The sequence below is a fragment of the Anneissia japonica genome, unplaced genomic scaffold (assembly GCF_011630105.1).
Source record: "Anneissia japonica isolate Jap-2015-1 unplaced genomic scaffold, ASM1163010v1 scaffold6016_len257023_cov185, whole genome shotgun sequence".
NCBI classification, from domain to species: Eukaryota; Metazoa; Echinodermata; class Crinoidea; order Comatulida; family Comatulidae; genus Anneissia; species Anneissia japonica.
In genome coordinates, this window is record NW_022744250.1 from 96,517 (window position 1) to 116,600 (window position 20,084).

Below are 20,084 nucleotides of genomic sequence, written 5' to 3' on the forward strand. Positions count from 1 at the left end.
GGTTGGACGAATAGTGTTGCTTGCAAACATGAAACATTATACTATACCTCTTGCTTTGAGAACGAGAAATATAGTGTGTCCGAGTTAGCACAGTTTATTGACAAATATACTGTAAATATGAATCTGGATGATCCACATTGAAGAGCTCATTTCTGCTGTCGATTTATGAAGTACAATAACAACAGTATGAAACAAAAACAATCTTACACACTAGTTGCAACATAAACAATCTGTTTAATACAATTTTCTCTCGAAAATAATTCAATAATTAATGCAAGATAAAGCTGTTCACAGCAAGGTAAATCGTCTTAACATCCATATAATGAATAGGTCAACAGTTCTTAGCATTCTTGTAATAGGTACTCTTATTTAGTCCGGAATGGCTCTACTTCTACCTTGTCATTCAAACGCCTGAAATATTTTTAGTAAATTTATTGCATACTGGTCTGTATTATGCTGTTTAGTGGTACTTCCTAATCCTGTGGTGCTCTGAAAATAGAAAAAACATTTGCATCATAACATTTACATAGAACTGTTGCATATATGTTGCAAAGACAAGCCAAACCAGTCACTCATCGCAAAAATCAATTTTTAGTTATTATGAGAGCTATAAAATGGTAAAAGAATCATTTGAACATAAATCTGTTTAAAAACAGTATTTAATATTTTTATATTTCTCAGGCAGAAACCATCAACAAATTGTTAAAAATTAAAAGTGGAGAAATTAACAGCATAACATAATGTATAGATATATATTAAGTTTAGTTTAGTGCAATAAAATAGATTTCAACAATTCTGACATTCCAGCATGCTTTGGCCATTATCTCTAAAACAGGATTTTCGATGAGGACGAGTGACTGGTTTGGCTTGTCATTGCCACATATGTTATTACAAAATAAACACATCATTTGCTGGTGCCACAGCACCAGAGGAAATTCCTTTAAAGCTGCCAAACTACACAATGTCTATCAAAGATAGGTGCAGTGAGTGTAGACAATCACATAAGATAACAGATATAAAATGATATTTAAAATACAAATATTAAGGGATGATCATTAAGCACTAATTAAAATGTCACTTGCCTTTTCTCACAAACTTGCAATGAGATTATCAAGTTGTGTAAGGAACAAGTGTTAATATTGCATTAGAGCCGGACTCACAGTAATATATGGATTACTGCAAGCTCTAAATTAATGCTTAGAAAAAGTGAATTAAGTACAAATTAGAAGGCTCGATTACAGTAATTTAGGATTAAAAAAAAATAATCTAATAGGAATCAAAATAATAAATAAAATATTAAATAATTGTAATGAAATTACTAAGGTGTACAGTACAAAAATAATAAATTTGAATAATTAACAATCAGTAGAGTACTACAGTGTTACGTCACGATACCATGTGATACTACCCTGTTGCTATCGTTGCAAAATGCGTTCAACCGGACGACATTTTCTCCACTGACAAACCATTTGTCATAAATGACCGATATCCTGAAACACTCACCTTTAAACATGTTTATGCTAGAACTAATGCTTATAAATATTCCGTTTGTGAACTTCCCGCGAATTTGGGATCATATTCCTCGTGATGTTCGTAATAAAGTCTTGTTCCACTTCGAAGGATTTAGAAGGGAGCTCAAGTAAATGATCAATCATATTGAATTTTAATACTTTTTTAAGTACTCTTAGTTAGGAATGCCACTTGACAGTGCAATTCTTCGAATTGATCCTACTTATGGCTACCCTCAGGTGCTGATTGTACTGTTGTTTTATGTATATTTTTGTGTATTTTCACCTGGAAATCGAATAAAATAAAATAAAAAATTCATCCCAATTTCTAACGTAATTATTAAGATGTTGTACCTTAGTTTTTCTTTGTAAATTTTAATTGATTAAATGTGTGTTCAATAAGTAATATAATGCAAGCTTTTGTGTTTTTAATAAATTTCGATGGTAAAATATTTGATTTTAAAACGCTTATTCCAGAAATCCTATGAAGTCATTCAGGCGTAATGAACGGTAACCAACGTCTGGTTGGCGACAGAGGGCGCCACCTAGTGTTGTGACAAAACAACTATAATAATCATACAATTTTAATTGATTGGAGATACTTACTCTCTTTCTTATAGCGCCATATATATGTAAGACCGATGGTCAGAGCAATAAATTGACCTATAGGAGCAACATTGCCTTTCCTCACATTAATGTACTTGGTATGATAACGCCAGAAATCTGAAAATGACATTCATCATGAAATCTTTTATTTTGTCGATAAAACATACTTGGAATGTTTTGAATTGTATCACAATTCTTCTATCATTTTTATCATTATCCAGGTAAACCTTTTTAAAATACACTACAGTATTATATTTATGTTACTTCAAGATTATTTTTTTAGGATTTTTATGTCATTTTTCTGGGGATAATTATTATTAACATCACCACAGAACAGGTATTAAATATTCATCTTTATCCCCAATGGTTCTACCAAGAAAATATTAGCCAAATACAGTAGCAGGCTTCTCTAATTAATGTCTAATGGGAAGTGAATAATGGATGATTTATATGAATGTAAAAATTATTAACAAGTAATGTAAATTGCCTTGTCATTCAACTTGTAACTAATGGTAAACAAGATGCATTTCGAGCAAGTATTGCTGTTGCACTACAGCCGGACTCACAACATTATTATGTAACGTTGCAAGCTCTATACTAGTGCTTAACGAGAATTTCCAATGATTTTACTCACTTCTTACAACTGCATTCTTGAATGCTCCTGGGGTAAAGGAACATGTTCCAAGCCATCTAGGGAGCTGGCCAAGTTTCACCTCACGAAGAGGCACCTCAGCTAGGGCTGGAGAAAATAACGACACAGATTAAAGGATTAATTTAGGTGTATATTTAGCTATGAGCTGACCAAGCTAATTAAATTGTTGTTGCCATATATCTTCAGGATTGTAGCTGTAGAAAACTAAGGATGGGTGTGGTAGACATTGTACACCCATTGGCACCAAGAAGCCACAGAAAACTAAACAGTAAAATTTCGGTGATCATAGACAGATTAATGAAAATGTTACATGCATGTTGATTACAAATCTACCCCATAAAATAGGTTTAGATCAATTTTCAACAAGCATGGGTTTTTTTTCCTTTTGCACTAATGCTAGACTCACAATACACAGAAAGAAATTGCAAGCTCAAAGTAGTGCTAAAGGGCCAGGCATGATATGAATGATTGATATCCAAGGGTTCTGACATGAGCATATGTTAATTCCCCCGCCCCCCCCCCCCGCTGGAGCCCATCGGTTGGTTGCGCGCAGGATTTTCACTGCCACAAACTACCTCTTACAACCCCTGATCCTGTACAGATCATCAGCGGCTCCTCCTCAACAGTAGTAGCACAAGGGGAGACAAATCACATGCCCTTCCCCCTGAAAAGTGAAAGGTGCCAGCTACGGCCTAGCTAGGCTAGAAGAAGCAGTGTAGTAGTGGTAGGGCCTAGGTCAAGCTTTCTTTAGTTCAGGCTTCCACATTGCAGAAGAGATCCCACAACGCACTGCAGACAGGTCCGACCTTACAATCTTCTTTAGGGTAGTCCTAGGCTAACCGGCCTAGGATAGGCGCCTAGAAGAGGAGGAGGCCTAGGCCTAAGCCTAGTCCTACCACCTCCTACCTTGGCGCCAGCCTAGGCTGCTTATGGTAATCGGCTAAATTATACTTCATTTCGAAGGATACGTTGACAATATAATTACGATAGATGTATGCACAAGAGCTACCTTAAATACAATTTTCAAAAAAATACAATTCAAACCTATTTATTTACGTATTTTTATTGCAAATGATCAACGGAATTGATACAAATACTTACCTTTACCGTCGGCCATGTTCGATCACGAGCGGAATAATACACCGGTCACAGAAGAGTGTGGTGAGGCCGAAGAGTGTGGATTGGCTGTTTGTGCAGTAATAATATGCGCATGCGTAAAGAGAGAAAGATTGCGCGCCCTCACACGATCCGCGCGAGTTATAAAATTCATTATTTTTTGCGAAGTATTAGTGTAAATTTCCTGTTAATAAATCGATTGCACGAGGGCTATGGACGTACAGGCTAAGAAGGAACTGAAACGTAATTATTAATGTTTTTAAAATCTTAATTGCATGTCATGTTTAACTAGGCCTAGGCTAGCCTCATGACCTAGCTAGACTAGCGGTGTGGTCTGGTAGGACCGCTTCGGTCGCGATTTCGGTCAAGAATCAGGGCCTAGGCCAATCCAATGCCAAATCAGAACCGAGTGCCGTCCGTCTCGGCCGCGAATCAGTTCGCCTTTAAAATTTTAAATTAATAAACGTGTTTACTGTTTTTATGTTTGTTTTTTTTTGTCTTTGTAGTTTGTACTTAATAATTTATATAATAATATTAATAACCTTTATGACAGAGGACCCCACTAGTATAGGCCTATGCGTCAGTGTGCGTCATCGATTTGCAAATATTATAGGCGTTAATAATTATAAAAGATTTATTTATTAAAAATATATCTGACTGGTAAATGATTTTGAAATTGCCAAAAAGGTAAATAATTTGGATTAGTTCTTCAAGAGGGAGCTCCAACAACTGATGTCGAGACAGCGTCGCTTTCACTAGTGTGACGCAGAAACACTGGCAAATTTGATGTAACAGCATCTTCTACTTCGGCCTAGTGACTTATTTTATACTATTAGTATTACTAGGATTAGGCCTACTTACTTTACGAATTTAAATAGGACGTCCTAGGCTTAAATATTATATGATGTCCAGGAAGTTGTTAATAACTACTCCCTGTTATGCCATATCCAGTAACAAGAAAGAATTTTGCCAAGTGATTAAAGTCATTAAGTATTTTTAAATAATTTTTAATTAATCCAGACCCAAGGACCACCATTATTCTTTGCTCATCATTTTTGATATTAATATGTGTTTCTTATTTATTAACTATTATTATCCAGGTCTTCAGAAGGATAAATTAAGGGCACAGTCAAATGGTAGCCTGAAACAGGAAGCAGAGGCATGCAATGCAATTGGCCAACTTCTCGTAACCCATGGTGAATATGAGAGTGCTCTGCAGGAGCACATCCACGAACTTCAACTATCAGAATCATTGAAAGACGTGATTGGTTCTGCTGTAGCTAATCGGCTGATTGGAGAATGCTATTGTGAAATGGGTCGGTACACAAAAGCGTTGAAGTGAGTCAACATTTTCAATGATGGGAAGGAATCTTCAAAGATTAAATCGAATCTGTGATTTACAGAAAAAAAATTGAACAATATGTAACTCAATATTTTAAGCTATTTTAATCTGTATTATTTCACTGTAATTTAGTCTTGACATTTACAAGATCCTGTCATTGGAGAACAAATTAAATTATAACAATTTGCTCTTTTTCAATTTAATTTTATATTACTTAAATTATGCAAAGAAGCAAGAACATTATTTCTATAGAGTTGATTGATTGATTTATTCATGGATTGTTTGATTATTCATTTTTCATTCAGGTATCAACAAAATCATTTGGAGAAAGCAAGGTCAGTAAATAATGATGTCGAAGAGCAGCGTGCATTGGCAACGATTGGTAGAACTTACCTGCTTCAGTCTGACACCCTTGTTGACAAGACTGTGTCACTGGACAAATCCCATGATGCATTTCAAGGGTAAGATGCGAAGATCAAGCTTCACATATTTACCTTTCTGACTGTATTCTAACAATGTTTTTAAAGTAGTCCAGAAGACATCAATTACATTGACACAAAAATGAATTGGTACAAAAAACTGATTTGACTTTTTTGTTATTGTAACATAGTTCATTTAAATATACTGAAAAGAACATAGCATGTAATCCAATGACAAATTGAATTGAATATTTAAGTACTACTTTTGTTCCTTCATAAGGAGCCTTGATATTTGCCGTAGACTTGGGGGTAAAGTGTCGGACCGTGAGCTGGCGGAGATGAAGGCCAGACTGTATCTAAACCTTGGCTTAGTGTATGATTTTAGGCAAAATGCTGATTCTTGTGCGAAGTTTATTAAGCAGGCTGTGTATATTGCAGAGTAAGTTTATTTTTTGTTATTTTTTTTATAGAATCAGAATTTATATATTGCCCATCAAAATCAGAATTTACAAGGCGCCAGCATCATTATTTTCCTGGTCATTGGATACTAAGTTGGCAAACCGACACATTTTTGTGCAACTTTCTTTTCTGCCTGTCATTTTTCTTTACGTTCAATGCCATACCAACCTACCAGGTACCCATTTATACTCCTGGATGGAGAGAGGCAAACGTAAGTAAAGTGCCTTGCCCAAATACACACACAATGCGACGAGTGATGGTCTTGATTTCACAATCAGAAGTCCAACACCTTAAGCTCTGTCTACACTATCAAATTTCCTTTGACAAAAAAATGTGACATACCCATATATAGTAATGCTATGCCTATATATGGTCATGGTGTGATGTCATCATGCCCATATTTGGGCATGTCACATGTTTTTGTCACAAAATTTGATAGTGTGGATAGAGCTTTACACAAAGTCCCACATGCTCCTTCTTATACAACCTTTTTCATTTGCAAGTCAATTTCTTGAAAACCTTATAAACAAACATTTATGCTAATGAATTCTCTAGGCATGAAAACACATTGCCATTAATTAAACCAAAAATACCCTCCAATTGTAACACCTCTGTTTTGTGGACATACTTGATTTCTTCCTTGTTTGCAGACAGAAGAATTTACATGAGGATTTGTACAGAGCTAAGCTGTCCCTGGCTGGAATATATTTGCGTGATAACAGATTCTCACAAGCACAGCGGATGTACGAAGGTGCACTCCAGGTTGCAAAGAAACTTTCTGACAAATATATGGAGAGTGAATGTATGGCTGGTTCTGCAAATGTAAGCAAGCATGACTCGATCATCATCAACATAAGGCCTAAAACAATAAATTGTTTGTTTGCCCATCTTTTTTTTAAATTATAAAAAGGGGTGGGTGGAAAAGGTGTTTTTTTAAATATATTCATCAGATGGATTAAAAATAACCCACAGAGGCCTAGAATGGCCTCAGAAGATAAATTCACTCACATTTTTTTTATTTGTAAAAAAAAAGCTCAATAAAAAAGACTTTTTTAAGGTTTTTTGTTTTTCTGCCCCTATTATTTTCAATGAGTTAGGGGCGGGTGTGGATGGGAAAACAAACATTTTTTTTGGCCTAATTATCATCATTATTACATCATAATCAAATCAATTATTGCATTTTCCAAGCACATTGAGAAACATGATTGATCAAATTTGAAAAAAAGACAACTGCCATTTTTAAACATCATAAAATATGTAATTTAGGCTCAATCTTGGCAGAATACAATACAGTACCTTCAAATCAGTCAAATTGTTTGATCATATACTTGTTGAATTGTAGAATGTGAATCGTTAATATACTACAACTTTTATCCAAATCTTTTAAAAGCAAATTTGACATTATTCTATGCAACCACAAGGCTAAACCTAACCTATTTTTGTTGGCTGTCATTGTACATGAATTGGTGTATTTAGGAGTCTTGAAATTGGGGGTGAGGGGAGCGCGAATGTGAAGTGGGGAACTCCAGGATCAGGTGAAGGGATGCTAGGTTGCAATAACGTGTGGGTGGCTTGAATATTTTTTGTGGGAGTGGGGGGCCTTGGTGCATCCATCCTAGATATGCCACTGTACATGAATTATCTGGCATCCTAGTTCGATCACTTGAATTCAGGGTTGAGAGCCAAATCACCTGGGTTGCAAAGTTTGTAGATGAAGCCACCCTTTCAACCTATTTTTGTTGACTGTTGAACATTGTAGATGAATTGGTGTATCTTGGAGTCTTGAAATGGGGGGGGGGGAGCTGATGGGACATGAATGTATAGGGGAGCTCGATGATCAGGTGAGGGGCTGCTAGCTTGCAAAATAAGGAGATTTAAGGGGCTTTAATATTTTTTGTTGGGGGCTAGTTGCATTCCTGATGATGACATAATTAATGTCGAAATATTCAATCCCGACACAATGGCGTTCATTTCGATACTTGGAGTATGTATTATACTATCTTGTTGCTTTTCAAATAAATAAATAATAAATTTTTGTTTGATTGTTACTTTATAGATGTACCTACAAATGGGAGATTTCAGCGCTGCTTGCAAGTATTTCAAACAAGCTTACAAGCTAGGTTCACAAAGGCACTCAGAGAGAGAAGCAGTCACATCCAATTTCAAAGCAGGTAAACAGGGGCGGATCCCCCGGTTTTGCCTCTAAATTTTAAAAATTTCAATGCATAATAATGCTATGTGCTTCTCACTTATCTATTCTGAACCTGTTGTGCCCCCACGTTTGAAAAATTCTGGATCCACCCCTGCTAAAGTTTTAATTAAACATAACCACACTACACAACACTAGCATGAAAATATATAAGAAACATGAAATTACATTAGTCCATGCTGCATCACACCAAAACGTAAACACTGTAGTATTGACTGTTTAATTAAACATAACACTGCACAACCCCCCTTCCCCCACACCCAAAAAAAAAAATTTTTTCAAAATTAAAAAAAAGTTGGCATTTCCAGCTAACTAGAGGTGCCATTATCATAATTTTTAAATTTTCAACATTTTGATTTTATTGTTTGTTTATTTATTTATTTAAGTTGAATAATTTAAAACAAATTTTTTTTTAAGAGTAGTGACAATATTTTGAAGCAATATTCACAGTACAATGGCTTATTTCTTTTTGTCAGCCATACGAGGACGTCGTCTACTAAAAGATCTCAACATGAAAGCAGAAGACGATGTGGAAGGAAGATTAGCCATCTATGAGTCTCTTGGTGATCTTTTTTGCAAGCTCGTAAATTATACTAAAGCAATCAGTTATTATGAAAAGCAGGTAAGTTATTTATAGATATGATTTCACTATAACATATGAAAATGGTATAGTGAGAATTGATAAGGAATGTGGCATGGAAGGTAAGATAATTCTGTTTCAGACTATGAAGTAATGAAACAGTTTCAGACATTTAATTAATCAAACCATTTGTCTCTCTGTCTGTTGAGAACACCATAAATGGCCAAATAAGCAGAATGTTTGTATTATTTAATCTATGAGAAATCTGTTGTTTTATAAGTGTTTAATAAATGCCACGGATCTTATTCAATAGGAGTGCTTAGCAAAAAATATTAATGCGACGATTATTCAAAAGAGGCGCTTATTCAATCATTTACAGTAGGCTGATATTTAAAATCTCTCTAATCTAATCTGTTGACGGACAAAGATTTGAAGGATTATTTCCATTATGCTATACTTTGGTTCAGTGGGCCCTTAAAGGTAGCATTTGTCTCTACTGATAAAAAAAAGAAGAAGACAGGATTGGCTCATGAGCGATGTATGCATTCCCAGTGATGGATTCTTGTTGTCTTGCGAAACAAATATTTGATTTGAAAATAGTTAACTATTTATTTGTTCATTATACTGGGCTACCTCATAAGTAAAATGTTAACTGTTTTCCCAGAGGACCCAGTACACATACAACATTAAAATCACAAGAGAAACAACACAGAATATAAAAAAAAAAAAATTAACATATTAGAATGATAAAAAAGAATTACCTACCCCCTGCATTCCTTATTTGAGGACCTCTAAAAGTAAACCTTCTACCAGATTCAGTTCTGACTTTAGACAAAATTAAATTTCCTGTAGAGCTGGATCTGGTAAAATAGTAGAACACAGTCAACTGAAGTGAAAGTGTTTTGAAGAGAAGAGAATAAATGTTTATTTCTCCTTTAACCTAGAAAAGACCAACTGAGAGAAGTATGCATTGAACTAAATTTGTTCTGTGTAGTATAACACGTGCTGTTCTGTTCTGTAACTTTTGTAATTTGTCTAATAAACCCTTTCCACAATTTCCCAAACTGAATCACAATAATCAAATAAGGGTAAAATGACTTTACTAATCATAACAATTTTATTAGCTTGAATGTGCAAAGTCTTTAAATAAACTGGATGAGGTACTGATACCAATCTATGTGTCACTAGCTGCAACTTATTCTGACAACAAGCAGTTTGAAGACGCTATCAGCATGTACCAGGAGGAACTTAAGTTGAGGAAAGGAGACCACAAAGAGGTATCTTAGCGTTTGGTTAAGGTGTCTTACTAACATGATCATAATGGGAATGGAGGTGATGATCATGGTGATTAAGGTTTTTGTGCGAAAAATGCTGTTGATGTAACTATTTTTTTTAACTTGTCTATATAATTTTTATCCAACAAACATGATTTAACCATAATAATGGACATTAAAATGTCAAATCACATTCACACCTAAATATGGGCATGATGGTCGCGTAACATTGCCACAATGTGGGCAAACAACAGGTATTTGTCATTTAAAATGTTTTGCTCTACATGATGTGTTATTGTACTGAATGCTCAGTACATTTCCAGGGCAAAAGAACATTCCTATTAAATCTGCTGACACAAACACCATCTGAATAAACTTAATATTGCTTAATTCAGGCTGGAAGAACATGGTTGAACATCGCCAAGGCTCAGGAAGACGGGGGAAAGCACTTTGCATTGATAAACTCATGTCTAGAAAAAGCAATGGAGCAGGCTCAAAAAGCTGGACACCCCAGACTGCAGGTGAGCATGTTTAGTCTAGAAATGGGATTGAGGGAGGGCTGATGGGGGCTCGATAATTAAGTGATGAGTGCTTACTTACAAAATTAGGTAATATGAGGTCAGTTTTAAACTACTTGTGTGATTTTTTTTTCTTGATATGCAACATATACAACAATATTGTAGCAGTATTCAAAATATCCTTTCATTAATAAAAGAGAATATAATATTTAATTTTTTCTTTATTTTTTGCTTTAAATTTCGTTTAACCAGTATCAATTACAATATTATTGGAAAATAAAAATAATTCTATTCTCTCTCGATATTCAAAGTTGAGGGTGCTCAAAGTGTCAGCAGTTATCCAAGAGAAGTTTGTTGAAGATGTTTTGCTGGAGCAAACTCAACAACTGATACACAAGGTGAAATCCAAATATGACCTGGACTCAGATGATGATGAAATCAGTGACGATGAATCTCAGGAGACTCAGAATGTTGAGGAAGAAAGCCTCCAATTTACAGAATCAGGTTCTGTAAACATTGAACAAATAACTAACAAGATTATATATTTATGCATGTGTTATAAGTGGTTTGATTCTGAGTAGTGAATTTTCTTCTTCATTTTTATTGGTTGTTTCCTGTAATTATATGAAAATGTAAATATGTATGATGTTGTATGTGTACCAATCTGTGGCCAACATTATTTAGCATTGTATTTTATATTTTATAGAAGAATCAGAAGTAGATGAAAATGATATTGTGGAAGGAGTGCGGAAACGAAATAAAAAACCACATGTGAGTTTGATACAACAATAGTTCAAAGTGAGGTGGGACCACAGCACCTGTTCAACTTCTGCTCTTTGCTAAGGTTGTCCTGTGTTCTTTAGAGTTTGGGTAGACTGGGCCTACGATTTATAGTCCTTGTTTCTACCCATGAAGAAGAGCTCCTTTGTAGGACTCATCAACTCATCTCCAGGTTTACTAGGGCTGAGAGGCAAACGTTTCTGGCTCTAACAGATTTCTGTTTTTTTTTCTACAGTTTATGCGACGTAATGAGAAAGGTGAAACACCTTTACACAGAGCTTGCATAGAGGGCAATGTGACTCAAGTCAAGAAATATTTGGAACAGGTATGTCAGAAGTGTTCCCAAATAGAATTGAATAGAAGTATAATATCTTCCAAAGATTACTAAATGCTATTTCATTTTATGTAGATTACATAGGTCATATTCGTTAAGATGTTGGTTAGTCAGTCAGCTTTGTGGCTCCAAACCTTGAGGTCTGGTGTTTTCGAAACTCTCACTGTGCAAGTCGCTTGGGTCCTTGTGGCAAGGCACTTTGTCTACGTTTGTATCCCTCCACCCTGGCATATAAATGGGTACCCGGTAGGATGTTATAGCATTGCATGTACTAGTTTTGTGCTCTAAGCAAGTAGCCCACGACTAGGTATACTCCCCAGGGAGCAGAGAGGGTTGCACTTTGTGCTGGTTTGCCATTGTATGTTATCTAATGACCAGGGGTAATAATGCTCAGCGCCTTTGATTATTCAATTTGGAATTGGCGCTGTATAAATATTTGGGTATTATTATTATTATTATTAAAGTTATTCAAGTTTCATCTTTGAATATATTCCATTCAACTTGATCTTCTAGGGACACCCAGTGAACCCACGTGATTATTGTGGCTGGACACCACTCCATGAATCCTGCAACCATGGTCATTATGAAGTAGTGGAACTCCTTCTAGACCACAAAGCCAACATCAATGATCCAGGTGGAGATCTGTGTGGCAAAGTCACACCACTGCATGATGCTATCAACTGTGGTCACTTCAAAGTGGCGCAGCTCTTGATACGTCGAGGTGCCAATGTACATGCTGTTGATGCAGAGGTAAGATGATTTTTCAATTTCTAAAATTCCTTCCTCTATTTTCCAACGTAACTTAAAGAGGGCATTCCAACCAGCAAAGCTGAATAGTACTTTAGTACTTTAGTAATAGTACCTTATCTTGCTTGGGTATTAGTAAAATTTTCATAAAAGATCACCCAATGCTAAAAAAAAAAACAGCATGTCATGAATTATCAAGATATTTTGGGTGGTTATGTGCCTTATACCCAGAGGTTTTGTTTTACAAAGTTGTACAAATTATTAATTATTATTATTATTATTAAATTATTAAATTTTCTTTAACAATAAACTGTTGTATGCCCATATATAGTCATGATGTGCCTCTGTGGGGTCGTCATTAGGTAAGGTGCAATGCCAGTTTCTGGAATTTATTCCTCTATTTTATCACAAATATGCTATGAAAATTAAAGCAAATGTATAAATGTCGCCATGTTATACTGACATCTTTTACTTGAAATGAATGTTTTCAGTAGGTCAAGCTAGCATTTTATTTTACATTTTAGGGTCAGACACCATTGAAGGCACTTTATGCCTGGGAAGCAAATTACAAACATGATCTGGACAGAGAGGCTAGAGCAGCTTGTGGTCATCTGAAGAGGATCATCCATGAGGTTGTTAAAAATGGTATGGTTATTGCATATTCATGAGTAAGGGTAAAATATAATGAATATTCATGTAAAATATACAAAGATTAATGTATGCTTGTGCATAAATTTAAAACACTGATGCATTTTCACGTACCAAGATGATGCAGTGTTGTATATACATAAGGAAATGTCAATGATCAATGGTCATTATAGTTATGTAGGTTATTGTTTGCAATCATGCTATAATTATTTTATTTCTTGACCATGGCCAAAGGGTATTTTTGGGTTACTGCATAAGAATTTCCCATAGGACACCCAAACATGGGCAGCTTATGTATGTAATATGGTAATGTATCCATTTATGTTATAATTTTAAACATAAATATTTGTAGTTTGTGTCCAAATGCAACAAACTTTATTTGAACATTGTATGAAGCAGTCCTCTGTGTCACTTATATTCTCTGCAAGGCTTGTGATAAACTTTTAAATACTCTCATTACGTTCTTTTCGATAGGATTTTCTAATGGTCCTATGCAGACACACACATTTGACAGTGATCTGTTTTCAGCTGATGAAGACAGTGACCCGAGACAGATGGTCAGCCAAGGTCAAACCCAAACTTCAGTTAGTGACAGCATGTCCCCTACACAACCTCCTAATAGAATAAGACTCTCAAGGAGTGCCAACAGAAGGATCTCTAACCAGCGGAGGATTACTGCCATTGAAGATTCTGAGCTGGATTTTGAAGATTTACAGGGGGATGTGAGGATGGAGGAAGAGGTTGCCATGTTGAGTAATGATGATTTTGATAATGGTTCAAATGAGCTTCTGGTAAATAACAACGGACTGAGTCCTGCAAGAATTCTAGAAAATCCAGAGGATGTTTCTGACCCATCATCTCCAACACCGCCAATATTTGATGATGATCCTGATGATGTATGTAATGCTTACCAGCAGGCGATTACTGCTGTTGGAAGTGCCTCTAGCATTATGTCACAAAAGAAGACATCCCATAGGGAGCCGACTCAGTCTAACAACAAGCAGTCAGCTTTAATTCCTGATGAAACATATACCGGTGGTGATGATTGGTTGATAGATGACATGGGGATACAACCTGGAAAAAGAAAACGAAACCTAGAAAGTGCGTCTAATAGATTTGAAATGATGAGAGGAGGTCAAAAAACAACACCGCAGTCTGTGAGATCAACTAGACCACCATCATCAAAACGACGCCGAACTAAACAGCTGCGTTTGACAAGTCTGCAACTTACGAGGGAACGCGTACCGGTAACGATCGACAGTGATGATAGTTCTGTAACATCTCAAGAGGAAATACAGTCTGAGCAGTTGCATAGAGAGCCTAACTTTGAAACAAGTTTTACACAACAGTCGACAGTGCCTCAGGTCACGCATGGTGGCGACCTGCGGCGACCACCAATGAGAGTTCGTGTCAGAGTGAAGGACAAAACATTAGCTATACCAGTACCTGGCAGGTTAGTGCAATTAGTCAATATTATGAAAATAATAATAATAATAATAATAAACAAAAATAATACTATTGAGTATTAATGATAAATACTTAATTGCTATTGCTTTAGTACAACATAATAAAGGTAAAGGTAGGATAAAGGCAACCTGAGCACATCATCATTAAAAACGGTTTGCTGTGTGCACATTCTTTGTCGCATTGTGTTCTTAATTGTTTTTCAAATTGCTGTCGGTTAATCAGTGTATTCTAAAAACTTTGCTCTCAGTTCATCTTTCTTGCTTCAAACGAGTAATTTTTTCAATGTAAATTTTTTGATGTGAATAAATAAACCAGAATAAAAATTATATGATGTTCTTGTCGTTCTTGACAAATTCTTTCTATTTTCTTATACAAGCGACAAAACAATGCAGTGGCTAACCGATCAAGCTTGCCAACGATACTTCAACATGTTTGGAGTTCGACCAACACTCATACTACAAACTCCAGAGGGAGCTATTTTTGCAGATGAGGACATTGTAACTGACTCTGTTTCACACAATGAAGAGGTTGGTCAATATTTTTAACAAAAATACATTATTTTGATGTTGCTTTGCATCAGGAAATTTAATAGAAGTGATGTTTTGCCCTACCTGACATGTCATCTTACTGAATACCCAGTACGTTTCAAGTGTTCCTAAACACTAGCTCAGTTATCTAGTGGTTAGGACACCAGGCTAGTCGTCTGCAGGTGGTAGGTTTCATTCCCACACGAATCACTTTTTTCCGTTATTTATTTGGGAACATACTACATCAGGTAGGGCAAAACATCACTCCTATAAAAACACATTGAACACAAAAATATTATGCACTACAGTTAAACTTGCATAAGTTGACTTTGCCTAACTCGAATAATTTCTAAGTCGAACTTATTTTAAATGCCGAATTGTTGTGATTTCCATTAATGAAAATTCTGCAAGTCGAATATTATCTAAGTCGACCAATTTTTCAATGGAATTTTAGATTCGATAAAACAAGTCCAACTGTATATAAGATAAGTGCCCCAACACTGTAACTTGTATTTCAGCTCTCTACCTGAAAATATGAATGAGCAGATAAACAGAAACAAGAACCTACATTTATATTTGTTAATTATAATTTTTTGGTTGTCATTGTAGATAATCGCACTGGTTGATACATGGGATTTGCCTCCTTTACATCAGCGGTATCAAAGAGCTTGTAAAACAGCTAAAACAGGTTTGTTATTTATTTCTATGGTTGTTTGCTTCTTAACCCTTTCCAGTCGTATGGCATCACAACAACGCCCTCTTTGACCATACATTATAGCAAGGGGCATCGTACATATGCCCTGTATAGATTTCATAATAATTTGTTTATAGCTAGGCTGCCCTCTATAGGATTGTTTGAGAGTGATGTAGGAGTATTTCTGTAAAGGGCCTCCTGTATTCAGACCAAATAAAATCCTGCGCCCAGTAAAAACCCAACATTTAGTGTAGATGATGTAATTTCTCAGCTTTGGTACAGCCTCAGGCAAAGGTAATGGGGCAGACTGGAAAGGGTTAAGTCATGTTCGCATTGGATTAATTTTGACCAAAATCTAGATCAAGTTTTCTGGCTTTCTGCACCAAGATGCTGTCACAGTTTGGGGTACTTGTATATCTGGTGCACAGTCCAAAGCCCTAGAACAAATACAACGAAGAGCGCTTCACATTATTCTCCCCTGGGTTAGTTAGTCTCCCTGACCTCGCTGTGGACTAAATTGTAAAGTAACTTGCTTCTCACTTAAGAGTCACTTAATGTCTGACCGTCCCAGTAAACCAGTGCCAGGTACTCTTGTCAGTCCACAGCAGGGACTGTATGGTCAAGTACACCGTTGTAACTCCTACTCATCTCTTTATTGCGCATATGAGCCAATTGAGTACACTTAGCCTTCAGTTTATATAAGTGCAGAATGCAGATTTTATACATCCTTTTGATTTTATTTTCAGATGCAAATCAAAAAATCATAAATGCAATGCAGTTATGTGAAACCAGCTTGATACTTTCATTGGCAAACCTTGGTCTTGGAACGACAGACATAAAACCGGTAATCTCAGCCCTTCAGCTGCAGGAGAGCCTCCGATATCTTCATCTCCATGGTAACACGATTAGTGATGCAATACTTCAGAGTTTCTCTGAAGCGGCCACCATGCTTCCCAATCTAGTTTTGCTGGATTTATCGTGCAATTATATTACCCATGAAGGCTTGAGGTTTGTTAGTGACAACCTTAAGAAGAATGCGACGAGCTGTGATCATGTTAATGCCAAAGACACAGCTTCACTGGGATCTACACGCCAGAAGCCTTTTCAGGTAATCCTTTTTTTTTAAACAAAATATGGATAAATAAATTAATGTTCTTGTGTAATGGATTATTATGGAACTATTGAGTTTGATTTCTGAAGAAAAGTTGTGAGTAAATGGTGGATAGAAAGCCATACTTATTATGCTATCGTTCATTGTGTTGACATCATTGTTCTGATATGTCAAGTCATATCAGAACCTGTAACACTTTTTATTTCTTCTTTCTATAGCTTCTTGAAGAATTAAATCTCAGTTTCAATTCTCTCACTGATGATTCTTCATTGGACCTTGCTCATGTCATTGAATGCTGCCCTCGCTTGGTTAATCTGAAGTTCCAGTCATGTGATTTCACTATGAAGTTGTTTCGAAGAGAATTTAATGAAGCATTAAAAGCTCTTAGACGTCTTGAGAGTATCGACCTATCCCACAATACCATTGGGTGCACTGGAGTAGAACTTCTTCTCAAAAGTCTACCTCACACTTCGCTAAAGAAACTTGATCTAGCCTCAGTTATCCAGACTTCACATGGAAATACTGTTGCATTGCAATTCTCAAGATACCTCACTCTGGTATGATACTTTTACTTTTTATCCATCTTTTTTTTATGCTTATGTAAATGAAACAGGGTTTGTTGCAGGATGGTTATGGAACTTGAAAATTATATTTTCCATGTCTGGAATAAAAACAAATAATAATTCTGCATGTTTTTGTTGATGTTGCTGTTATTATTGTTAATGCCCTTTACTCTCTTTTTTCTTTTCCCTGTATATTTCTTTAATAAGTAGTCTTCATATATAAATGATTAACCTAAGACCTTTATGTTCTGTGCCGATTACCTGATAATGTTCATTTCTGTTGGACATGCATTTTGTTTTTACCATTTGATTTGTTTGGTCATGTAGGCTGACTGTTGTCTGGAGACATTGTGTTTAAGAGATTGTTACTTAACTGATGAAGATGTTACCACGATAGCAAGGTGTGTATTAATCATAAATGGTTCCACTGACAATTTAAAATTGTATGATTTTAGATGTATTTTTAATCAATCAATCACACAGTCAATCAGTTAACATATCAATCAGTAAATCAGTCTTGTCAATCAAGCAATCACTTTAGTCAATCAATCAATCACTGCTTTACATTAAACCTTTGTGAACATACCTGTAAACAATGCTAAAATAAATACAAATTCTGTTATTTGAGATCAAACACAGAAACTAAAAACTTAATTGATACCAAAAATCCTGATCAGAACAATTATATATTTGTTAATTTTCACTACAAAAATAAATCAGTTGATTACTAGCCATTGTCAAGGTCTTTACAAAGAATATAGGAAAAACTGTATATTTATTATGTGTCTGTCAGTTAACCAGGAAGGAAAACATTTTCTCATTTTCAATAAAAGCAAGTAGAACCCCCTCCTTTGGGACACCCCTATTTAGGGCACACTTTTTTTTGGCCCCTGAATAGGGGTCCTACTATAATTTAATTGTGATTATAAATGAGTATTATAATAAAGCTGTTCCTTGATGATCTGTCTGCTTGTGTAAGCCAATTCGTAGTTCAAAACGTTCACGCCCGTATCAAGGTCAGTCGACATAATTAAGCATACACACAAATCATGGATACTTTCAAATCATTTATGCAATAAGTTTATTCCCAATTACTCTATTCACAATTACCCAACTCAATCCAGAATTCATATTCACATACCTACCCATAAAACTAATTATTTTCAACATAATATTAGATACTCGGGCCCTATGATGATGAAAAATCTCCCTCCCCCAATTCCAAATGCTGTTTCTCTAAAAACATTTTCCAAAAGTTTAAAAATACACCTAATGTCATACTATTAAAATTACAATCCTTAGTCATAATTGATATGTACTGCTTTAACATGAACTTAAGTTATTTATTCTATTTATTTATTTATTTATTTATATATTTATGCTTTGACTTATTTATTTTTCTCCCTATCTCTTCTTTTTTTTTTCTTTATATCTTATTTGTTTATGTGTTTTATCTTTGTTTATTTTTGGTTTTTTTTCTTTATTTTGTTTGTTTTAACTTAATTACCTTTAAGGCATGTCCATCACAAGATCTCAATTTTCTCGGGATCTTGTCATCTTGCATAGCTTATTTATGTTGTTCTTTTAAATCACATCTTATTGTATTTTTGGGTTTGTACTATGGAAGTGAATAAATGTCTTTTGAATGTATGAATGGATACAGGTATGCGCAGTTTGAACCACACATTTTTATTTTATTGCAACATTATCTTTCATTTCTTAGATCAATGAACTCCAGCACAATGCTGTCTTCTCTTGATGTCTCTGCCAACAGTGATATAACATTATTAGCTCTGCAAGAACTACTATCCACCATTCACACACACAAGCTTATAATAAAAAAGATTGACTTTTCTGCCTGTCATATATCATCGGTGTCCGATACCTTAGCTGACGCTCTGGTCTTGTTGATTTCTGAGAAACTAATAGCAGAAGTGATATTAAACGGATGTGGATTGAAACGAGAGGACCAGAGTAGAATCAGGCAAATGTCTGCACAGAATAATAAAATCCTCTGCTCTGTTCAAAACCAAATTTGTGAACTGTATATCACCTAGTTGTCAAAAAGTCACCCTTTAATTTTGGCTAGTTGCCAAATATTTGAACAGTTTTTTATGTACAAAATTTCCATTAGCAGAAACAGTACAGTACTAATTGTGATTATGTGATGATATATCAATATATAAATATACCATATGAACTGATGAATAATGTGATTTTAAATATGAAACTATGCAAGTTCCATTTAGGTAATGAGTGAATGATCGCCATTGACATTTGGAACGATTTTAGCATGGATAATTTGAACGCCACAGTGTTCGACATAATTAATCATGATGACTAGACTAAATGTATCAACTTAACTAGTATAATATATTGTATAGACTGTATGAATGAACACTATGGACTATCTGAACAAACATATTTCAGCTATACAGTAATAAAAAGGAAATATTTACTACTTGTGTGTGTTTTTGGTTTTTTTTTTTAATGAGTTTGATAAAGTTCTACAGAGAGCTCTTCAGCATTA

General features: G+C 35.2%; 2 protein-coding genes across 3 annotated transcripts; one reads left to right on the forward strand and one right to left on the reverse strand.

The window, feature by feature from the left end:
* Nucleotides 1–214: 214 nt before the first annotated feature.
* On the reverse strand, nucleotides 215–3,945 carry LOC117119592 (ATP synthase subunit f, mitochondrial-like). The gene is made up of 4 exons (XM_033264417.1): nucleotides 3,868–3,945; nucleotides 2,749–2,853; nucleotides 2,115–2,231; nucleotides 215–489 (listed from the first exon to the last, which is right to left on the reverse strand). Exons 1-4 carry the CDS (start codon nucleotides 3,881–3,883, stop codon nucleotides 461–463), a joined length of 267 nt encoding a protein of 88 aa, XP_033120308.1. The 5' UTR covers nucleotides 3,884–3,945; the 3' UTR covers nucleotides 215–460.
* A 35-nt stretch (nucleotides 3,946–3,980) lies between these two features.
* Nucleotides 3,981–20,015, forward strand: LOC117119589 (tonsoku-like protein). Of its 2 annotated transcripts, XM_033264413.1 has the most exons (21): nucleotides 3,981–4,125; nucleotides 4,983–5,220; nucleotides 5,530–5,685; nucleotides 5,924–6,082; nucleotides 6,753–6,924; nucleotides 8,159–8,273; nucleotides 8,788–8,933; nucleotides 10,016–10,168; nucleotides 10,561–10,686; nucleotides 10,995–11,187; nucleotides 11,390–11,454; nucleotides 11,699–11,788; nucleotides 12,311–12,547; nucleotides 13,069–13,189; nucleotides 13,667–14,645; nucleotides 15,036–15,186; nucleotides 15,796–15,874; nucleotides 16,627–16,988; nucleotides 17,210–17,548; nucleotides 17,882–17,955; nucleotides 19,278–20,015. In XM_033264413.1, exons 1-21 carry the CDS (start codon nucleotides 4,095–4,097, stop codon nucleotides 19,609–19,611), a joined length of 4,320 nt encoding a protein of 1,439 aa, XP_033120304.1. In that variant the 5' UTR covers nucleotides 3,981–4,094; the 3' UTR covers nucleotides 19,612–20,015. The 2 variants fall into 2 exon arrangements, with proteins under 2 accessions (XP_033120304.1, XP_033120305.1); XM_033264414.1 differs by lacking the exon at nucleotides 10,016–10,168.
* Nucleotides 20,016–20,084: the final 69 nt, after the last annotated feature.

Coding starts and splice junctions, on each gene's coding strand:
- LOC117119592 (XM_033264417.1), bottom strand. Junction 2,232..2,748: donor CAAGAATGCAGTTGTAAGAA/GTGAGTAAAATC, acceptor TGTCATTTTCAG/ATTTCTGGCGTTATCATACC. Junction 490..2,114: donor ATGGCGCTATAAGAAAGAGA/GTAAGTATCTCC, acceptor TTCTATTTTCAG/AGCACCACAGGATTAGGAAG.
- LOC117119589 (XM_033264413.1), top strand. CDS start 4,095: ATGGACGTACAGGCTAAGAAGGAACTGAAAC. Junction 5,221..5,529: donor CGGTACACAAAAGCGTTGAA/GTGAGTCAACAT, acceptor TTTTTCATTCAG/GTATCAACAAAATCATTTGG. Junction 15,187..15,795: donor CTGTTTCACACAATGAAGAG/GTTGGTCAATAT, acceptor TTGTCATTGTAG/ATAATCGCACTGGTTGATAC.